Here is a 9,302-nt window from a genome sequence, read left to right on the forward strand (position 1 = left end):
GGGAGCTCCGCAGATGTGATGTTCCTATCCACATTCAATAAGCTGTAGTTGTCCCCTGATCTGTTGAGGCTGTATACAGGGTGCCTGTATGGCTTCGCTGGGGATCAGGTCGAGGTGCAGGGGTACTTGGAGCTAAGAACGACGTTCACAAATGGCACCGCATCTCACACCGAGAGCATCAGGTACTTGGTGGTAAACGCCAATTCAGCCTACAACATCTTGTTGGGAAGGCCTGCGTTGAACCCATGGAGGGCACGCCCGTTGGCGGAGGCGCCGATAGGCGGCATCGCGAGAGGAAACGCCGGTCGTGGCGTGGCCCGTGCAGAGGACGCCCGGGAGAGACGACCAGAGCCAGTTGAGAACGTCGTCGAGAGACAGATAGGTGGCAGAACCTTTCGCTTGGGGCGACGCCTAAACCAAGAAGAGCAGGACCAGGTGGCGGCCGTCATCTCGCGCCACCTGGAAAATCACTGCACATAAGGTACAACACTTCATTTGGAAAAACATTGTGTATCGTTTCGGTGTGCCGAGGCGTCTGGTCTCGGATAACGGTACTCAGTTTGCAAGCCAGCAACTGGGGAAGTTGTGTGCAGAGGTAGGCATCAAATAGGTGTTCGCATCAGTCGAGCACCCCCAGACGAATGGACAAGTGGAGTCCGCAAATAGAATCTTGTTGAGAGGGTTGAAGAGGAGGCATGAGAAAGCCAAAGGAGTCTGGGCGGAGGAAGTACCAAGGATAGTGTGGGCTTATCACACCACGCCCCAGACCTCCACCATGGAGACGCCGTTCAGCCTCGTGTACGGATCGGATGCGATGATCCCAGTGGAGATTCACGAGAGCTCACCACGTTTCCAGAACTTTGTGGCGGAGGAGTCCAACAAGGAGAGGAGGGTGAATTTGGACCTGTTGGACGAGGCCAGGGAGGAGGCGAGAATAAAGGTTGAGGCAGTAAAGAGAAGGGTGGAGCACCAGTACAACTCCAAGGTGAGGCCTCACCAGTTCCAGGTGGCGGATCTCGTCATGCGCAAGGCCCATCCGTATGAGTTGGAGAACAAGCTGTCTCTTAAGTGGACCGGGCCCTTTAGAGTGACCGAGGCTAAGGGGAACGGGTCGTACAGGCTCGAAACTCTGGAGGGAGGCCCCATTCCACGCACCAGGAACGCAGCTAATTTGAAGTTCTATTTTAGTTAAAAACTTTATGTAGTTTAAAGGGGACATTGTTTTTCCCTTTCGGGGGTTTTTTAATGAGGTCACCCAAGTAAAAAGCAGTTGAAGTATACATTTTCTCGAATTTCCCTTTCTCGCAATGTAAAGAAACACTAAAAGGAAAGGGCGTGGTTCATTAAGAAACGAACCCGCCATCATGGTGTTTAGACACCTCAGCAGGAGGGACGCGGATATCTCCTCTGGGCGTGGACACCAAAAATGCGAACTGCCTCAGACGTTTAGACAACCCAAAGGGAGCAGCGAGGGCGCACTCCATGGGCGTGGACGACAAGCGTAAGAGGTAAGTACAACATAGTTAAAATCCGGGCGTCTAGCCCCTGAGGCAGGGGTTAACAGATTCCTTCGGGACACCCCCTCCCCAGGTAAGAACGGCTGGCCCCGGTGTCTGATGTCTAGACACCTCGCTAGGAAGTGGCGGGGGGCGCCTCCTTCGAGTGTGGGCATCAGGCAGTGAGGAAGTTCGGAGCAGTGTAGAGCCGGGCGGTTTGGTGCAGATACACGCCAGGTAGGAGAAGCGCCATCCTTCGAGAAACCTTTTCCTTAAGCGTAATCACCAAATCCCTGGTCGTCTTGGTGTTTAGATACACCGGGGACGATACGGCACTGCTTTCAGCATGCCTTTCCTCGGGCGTAGGTACCAAGCGCACTGATTGCCTTGGTGTTTTTAGACACACCGAGGACGAAACGGCGCTACCTCCGGGCAGGCCTCTCCTCGGGCGTGGGCACCAAGTGCGCAGAGATAAGGGCTAGTTGCCTTGGTGTTTAGACACCCCGTGGACGATACGACGTTGTTTCCAGCAGGCCTATCCTCGGGCCTGGGCACCAAAGCGCAACTTTGTCCCAAGTGTCTAAACATGCTGAGGGCGAAACGACCTTGCGTTCAATAGGTCTCTCCTTGAGTGTGGGCACCCAGTACGAGCAAGTAGGCTTCGGCCAAGGTAAGCCCACTTTCGCCTTTGAGCGACGTCGAGGCCAGAAAAACCTTCTGAAACGGATGCCTCAGGGCGACGAAGGTCGAAGCAAAGATCGAAGGTTAAGAAAATCCCACGAGTTAGAAAGCAGAAGGGGGAAAAGCAGCTGGAGACAATGGTCGACACAAAGACAAAGTGCAGACACGTTTACCAAGTAGTAAAAGAGGAGAAACATAAGTAAATATATAAAGATGAAATGATTGATTATATTGAGTATGGCAGTACAAAGTGATAGGTAATTATGAAGGTACAAAGTTAAAAAGGAGGCCAATCCTCAGGAATAACTAGGGGAACAATTTTTCCTTCAACGATGTGGTTGAGCGGGTCGCAGCTAGAGGTGTCGATCCTTGGATTTGCACATGCTGCCTGAGCTAGGGCCTCTGCGAACCCCTCAGCAAAAGCGCCCGCGGCGTCGTCAACCAGATCCTTCTCCGCCTTCTCAAAACGCTCAGCTTGGGAGGCCATTTCTTTATCTTTGGCTACCAAAGCTTCGTCCTTCTCTGCCTGCAGTTTGGAAAAGTTAGTTTGTAGCAGGTTGAAGGCTTCAGTCTTGGCATTAAGCGCTGCCTCCACCTCGCCCAGTTTTACCTCTCGAGAGACACAGTGGTCCTCAAGTTTCTTCTGTTAGATCTTGGAGGCTTCGGCAGCATCTTGGAGCTCAGCGATCTTCACACGAAGAGGAACAATTTTCCCAAGAAGCTCAGCGTAGGTTTGATCAGCCTCGTGGAGTCTTTTGTTGGCGGCATCCTTAGCTTGTTGAGCTTCCATTAGGGTTTCTTTGTAGGAAACCTCTTGGTGAAACCAACGACGCTCTTGGGCCTGAGTTTGCTCCTTCAACAAGGCCAATTCTTTCTCAAGAGCTAGGCAGTCATTGGCTTTGGCCTCAGCTTGCTCCCGCCAAGAGCGGGCGTTGGAAAGGTATTCCCTAATGCAGTAGACAACACCTTCTTCTGTGGTTGTGTCAGTTGAGCCTCCCGGCGTCGCCTGGTGCAGAAAGCCTTTTATGAAGCCTTGGACTGGTTGGGGAAGCTCTGGGGCCAGTGTAGGATCAGGTTACGAAGTTTTCATGGACTTGCTTCTTTCTATAGAAGATTTGTCCCAAACTTTGGTACCATTGCCGCACCACTCAATGACATAGTGAAAAAGGATGTGGTCTTTCAATGGGGAGAAGCACAACAAAAAGCTTTTGACACTTTGAAAGAAAAATTGACTAATGCTCCCATCTTGGCCCTTCCTAATTTCACTAAGACATTTGAGATTGAGTGTGATGCTTCAAGCATAGGTATTGGGGCTGTTCTCCTTCAAGAGGGCCACCCCATAGCCTATTTTAGTGAGAAATTGAAGGGAAGTCATCTCAATTATTCCACCTATGATAAAGAATTATATGCACTTGTTAGGGCTTTGTTTACTTCGCAACACTATCTTTTTCCCAAAGAGTTTGTGATACATAGTGATCATGAATCTCTTAAATATTTGAAAAGCCAAAACAAACTTAACAAGAGGCATGCTAAGTGGGTGGAATTCATTGAGCAATTTCCTTATGTGATCAAACACAAGCAAGGCAAAGTAAACATTGTGGTGGATGCTCTTTCTAGAAGATACACTTTGCTAAATCTTTTAAGCTCTCAATATCTTGGTTTTGATCACATTAAGGAACTTTATCATGATGACCTTGATTTTTCTCTCATCTTTCAAGAGTGTCTTAAGGGAGGACACAAAGACTTTTTTATACAAGATGGCTTTCTTTTTAAAGGAAAACGTCTTTGTGTTCCTCAATGCTCTATTAGATTATCTCTTGTTAAAGAAGCCCATGAAGGGGGTTTAATGGGACATTTTGGGGTTGCTAAAACTTTGGATGTGTTGTATGAACATGTTCATAGTTTGTGTGATAAATGCATAGCTTGCCGCAAAGCTAAATCTAAGATGCATCCCCATGGTCTATATACTCCTCTTCCTATCCCTTCAATGCCTTGGGTAGATATATCTATGGATTTCATCTTAGGATTACCCAAGACATCAAAGGGAAAGGACTCCATTTTTGTGGTAGTGGATCGTTTTTCAGAGATGGCTCACTTTATTCATTGTCACAAAGTGGATGATGCATGCCACATTGCAAACCTCTTCTTCCAAGAAGTGGTTCGCTTGCATGGGATCCCTAGATCTATAGTGTCAGATAGAGATCCCAAGTTCTTGAGTCACTTTTGGAAGACCTTGTGGGGCAAGCTTGGGACTAAGCTTTTATTTTCTACCACTTGCCACCCACAAACTGATGGTCAAACCGAAGTGGTGAATCGAACTTTGGGACAACTATTGAGATGTTTTATTTCGGGCAATCCTAGAGTGTGGGAGAATTTACTACCCCATGTTGAGTTTGCATATAATCGTGTAGTAAATTCTACCACCTCACATTCTCCTTTTGAGGTTGTCTATGGGTTTAACCCCCTAACACCTCTTGATCTTCTTCCTATTCCCCTTCTTGGAGACGTCTTGTGCAAAGATGGGGATGAAAAGGCTTCTTTTGTGAAAACTTTGCATAAATACATCAAGAAGAGAATTGAGAAGAAGGTTGGCAAGTATGCTGAACTTGCCAATAAAAGGAGAAAAGCATTGTTGTTTGATGAGGGCGATTGGGTTTGGCTTCACTTGAGGAAGGATCGTTTTCCTACTCAAAGGAAGTCCAAACTAATGCCTCGAGGGGATGGACCATTCCAAATCCTCAAGAGGATTAATGACAATGCTTATGAGTTAGATATGCCTGATACATTCTTAGGTAGTCATACTTTTAATGTCAGCGATCTAACTCCTTTTTCTGTAGGTCTCCAGAATTCGTAGTCGAATTCTCTCCAACTCGGGGAGTATGATGGAGATCAAGCTCAAGTGGACATGGAGGCCAATCAACAAGATCAAGAAGAGGTAGAGGCACAAATAGAGGACGCCCATGGAGGTCAAAGCCCACCTCAAAGGCTTACAAGAAGCATGTTCAAAGCTTTAGGAGCTAGGGGACAATTATTTTCTCTTTTTGTAATTTCTTTGGTTGAAGGTGTTTAGAGGGAAAAATTAGAAACCTCTATTGTTATAGCATTTTTTAGTCTTTAGTTAGGAGCTTTAGGAGGGGGTGTGTGTTAGTAAATAGGTGTAGGAGTAGAAAAGGAGGTGCCAAAGTGAAGAAAGAGGTCACACCTTCCAAATGCTTGATTTAGGTGCCGGTTCTAATAGCTTTAGGAGGGAATTTTGAATTCTCTTAGCTTTGTTTTTAAGCACCTTAGGCTATAAATATAGGTGCTGCCCTTGTACATTTCAGATTTGAATTTTAGAGAAAAGAAACTATACTCAATTTTTGAGAGAGCATTGGAGAGCTTTGAGCCTTCTTCTCTAGTCTCATCTTGATGGTTCCATGGTTACCTCAAGTGGCGACTTGCACACTCATCTAGGAGCATCCATCCTTCTAGTGGCGTGATCATCCAACCATACATCCATCTTCATGAGCTTTCTTCTCTCCTTCCTTTCTTCTCTTTTGTTGTTCATGTTTTGAGTTTGTGTTCTTGAGTTTTTGGTTCAGCTTTTAGCTTTTCCAGCAGCTGTTCTTCTCCTTCTTTGTGTTTGGTTCGGTGCATTTTATTTTCCAGCACTCTTATTCAGTTTTCTTGCCTTTTAATTCATTTTGTTCGGTTCATAGTTGTTCTTATTCAATTCTATTCGGTGTTTTTGATTTTTACCTCTTTTTGTTGGTTCAATTTGACAATATGAGGATCTTCCATATGAGTTTGGATTTGGTACTAGTTTTGGTGAGTTCTTGACTTAGAACATTGATCCAATTATAAGAAAAAGTGCCTAACTATTGTCCAACTCAAGTTGATTCCTAAGAATGTCAAGAATCATTCTCTTCTTTGCTATTGGAATCATATCAACATGTTTGTTCATGCCTTCAAAAAGGGCGTGCTACCTGGACCGTTTAGCGAATCGTTGATTAGGGGTCACCCCGCCACGTTTGCTGAAATCCGGCGACGTGCTGTGGCCCATATCGCTGCTGAGAGCGAAGTTTCTGAGAAACGGGGAAATGTGGCTCCAGCTAAGCCACGGGTTCAAACGAGGTTTCAGCCGCAGAGGGTGATGGAGGCGGCGGCTGGGAAGAAGGATCAGAGGATGCACCATCCTTATGATCCAGAGAAGAACAAAGGAAAGGGGCCAGGGCAGCCTAGGGAGTTTAATCGCCCTCTGAGGTGCGAGTTTCTAATGGGATTGGCTCACTTGATTGCCATTCCGAATATTGCCGCCAGGATTAAAGCGCCTGAGAAGGCAACGGATAAGGTGTTGGGGCCAAAACCGGATGTGTGGTGTGAGTTCCATAATGGTTTTGACCATTCCATTAATTCGTGTTTGGCTTTGGGTCACCAACTCGCTGAGTTGGTGAAGTGCAGGTTTTTGAAAGATTACTTGCTGGAGAAAAAAACAGGTCAATCGTCAGACTCGCAACCGGTGAGCGATGAGGGACAACAACATGAAGTACCCCTTCACGGCGAGATTCACACTATAGCTGGAGGTTTCTCGGATGGTGGATGTACTGCATCACAACGGAAGAAATATGCGAGGTCGGTGATGTTAGTAGAAGTTTTTGAGGATCATTCACCCGATGTGGACATTACGTTCACCAAGGAAGATCTTAAGGATGTTGTGCCCCATGACAATGATCCCATTGTAGTCTCACTCGTTATGGCGGGAAGGAAGGTTCACCGGGTGTTGGTCGATCAAGGAAGTTCGGTAGATGTTATGTTTTGGCCGACTTTCAACAAATTACAACTATCTCCTGACCACCTGAGGCCATATGTGGGTTGTTTATATGGTTTTGCTGGTGATCAAGTGGAGGTCAGGGGATATATTGATTTAAGAACCACATTCACGGATGGGGTGGCCTCGCGTACAGAGAAGATCAGGTACCTTGTCGTGAATGCTCCTTCAGCATACAACGTTCTGTTAGGAAGACCGACACTTAACATGATAGGAGTTGTGCCGTCAACAAGGCACATGAAGGTCAAATTACCTTCAATGGAAGGCATAGTTATCACCATCCACTCTGATCAAAAGGAGGCGAAGAAATGCTACGAAAACAACCTCAAGAATAAGCGATCGGTGTGTCATGTAACCACAACGCCGCTCCCTGGTGTGAAGCCTAGACGAGTAAATCGACGAGTTGTGGACACAGTTTCGGAGGCGACTGCTGAAAGGGAAGTAGTGATGGCAGATGTCAAGGTGAGGTGCGAGAACGCCGCTAGGGTAGAAGAAAAGAAGGATTGCCCGGAGTTTACAAGGGAGTCAGGAATAGCAAGAGCGGCAACCGCCAGTTAGAAGAGGCCTCAACCGACTGAGGATTGGCTGGAGAGGAATATCGGTGGCAGAATGTTTAAGCTTGGGAAGTCTTTGGGTGACGAGATACAAGACCAGATTGCCAAAGTGATAGAAAGGCATTTGGACGCGTTTGCATGGTCTGCTTCAGACATGCCAGGAATCAACCCTGACTTCTTGTGTCATTGCCTAGCGATGGATTCTCGAGTCAAACCAGTTCGACAAAGAAGAAGAAAGTTTAACGAAGAGAAGAGGCAGGCGATCAGGGACGAAACGCGGAAACTCCTCGCTGCGGGTCATATCAGGGAGATTCAATATGCAGAATGGCTCGCCAATGTTGTGTTGGTGAAGAAAAGCAATGGAAAATGGCAAATGTGTGTTGATTTTACAAATCTGAACAAAGCCTGTCCAAAGGATTCTTATCCTTTGCCAAGTATAGATGCTCTGGTAGATAGTGCATCAGGGTGTAAATTGTTTAGTTTCTTGGACGCCTTCTCGGGATATAACCAGATTAAGATGCATCCAATGGATGAAGAAAAGACCGCTTTCATGACGGAGAGGTCGTGTTATCGTTACAAGGTAATGCTCTTTGTGCTGAAGAATGCGGGAGCCACGTACCAGAGGCTGATGGATAAGGTGCTCGCGCCCATGTTAGGGAGGAATGTACAGGCATATGTTGATGACATGGTCGTGACATCCCTGGAGAAAAGCAAGCACATTGCTGATCTAGAAGAGTTGTTCAGTACAATTGCCAAGTACAAGTTGAAGTTAAATCCCGAGAAGTGCATTTTCAGCGTTGAGGCAGGGATGTTTCTAGAATTTCTGTTGACTGAGAGAGGAATTGAGGCAAATCCTGATAAGTGCGCCGCTATTTTGGCGATGAGGAGCCCTACTACTGTAAAGGAGGTGCTACAACTTACAGGTCGGATGGCCGCCTTGTCTCAATTTGTATCTGCTGGTGGAGAGAAAGGCCATCCGTATTTTCAATGTCTAAAGAGGAATAATAGGTTTGTGTGGACAAAGGAATGTGAAGAAGCTTTTGTGAAGCTTAAGGAGTATTTGGCGAGCTCGCCGGTTTTGTGCAAACCTCAATTGGGAACGCCACTCAGGTTGTATTTTGCTGTAACTGAGAAGGCGGTGAGCGTGGTACTCGCCCAAGAGCAAGATCAAATCCAGAAGCCTATTTACTTTGTCAGTAAGGTGTTGCAAGGTCCAGAAATGAGATATCAAACCTTGGAGAAGGTGGCTTTGGCGGTCGTGTTTTCAGCAAGGAGGTTGCGCCATTACTTCCAGAGTTTTACAGTGCTGGTTATGACTGATTTACCTATCCAGAAGGTTTTGAAGAAGCCAGATGTAGCTGGAAGAATGGTAAAATAGGCAGTGGAGTTATCGGAATTTGATATTAAGTATGAGCCCCGAGGACCGATCAAGGGGCAAATCTTCACTGATTTTGTGGTCGAGCTCTCTTCTAAAACAGCGCAGAGTGAGGGGAATGATTTTCGTTGGGTGCTTTCGGTGGATGGATCGTCCAACCAGCAAGGTAGCGGTGTTGGAGTTATTTTGGAGGGGCCCGACGGTGTGTTGATAGAACAATCCCTGAGGTTTGCCTTCAAAGCCAGTAATAATCAAGCAGAATATGAGGCATTGATCGCCGAAATTTTGTTGGCAAAAGAAATGGGAGCAAAGGTGCTGGTGGCCAAGAGTGATTCGTTGTTGGTAACTGGGCAGGTAACTGGCGAGTTTCAGGCCAAGGATCCGCAAAT

The 9,302-nt window shown here is 46.7% G+C and overlaps 1 protein-coding gene across 1 annotated transcript; it reads left to right on the forward strand.

Annotated features, from left to right (window-relative positions):
- The first annotated feature begins 6,108 nt into the window (after positions 1-6,108).
- Positions 6,109-7,542, forward strand: LOC137817913 (uncharacterized). The gene is made up of 2 exons (XM_090296096.1): positions 6,109-6,924; positions 7,063-7,542. The coding sequence occupies exons 1-2, from the start codon at positions 6,109-6,111 to the stop codon at positions 7,540-7,542; spliced, it is 1,296 nt and encodes a 431-aa protein (XP_090152222.1).
- Positions 7,543-9,302: the final 1,760 nt, after the last annotated feature.

This window comes from Phaseolus vulgaris, chromosome 10 (genome assembly GCF_051622355.1).
Source record: "Phaseolus vulgaris cultivar YP4 chromosome 10, ASM5162235v1, whole genome shotgun sequence".
NCBI classification, from domain to species: domain Eukaryota; kingdom Viridiplantae; phylum Streptophyta; class Magnoliopsida; order Fabales; family Fabaceae; genus Phaseolus; species Phaseolus vulgaris.

Excerpts from the sequence above, each read along its gene's own strand:
- LOC137817913 (XM_090296096.1), top strand. The coding sequence starts at position 6,109 with ATGTTTGTTCATGCCTTCAAAAAGGGCGTGCTACCTGGACCGTTTAGC. Across the intron at positions 6,925-7,062 it reads TCGTTATGGCGGGAAGGAAG|GTCAGGGGATATATTGATTT; the intron begins GTTCACCGGGTG and ends GATCAAGTGGAG.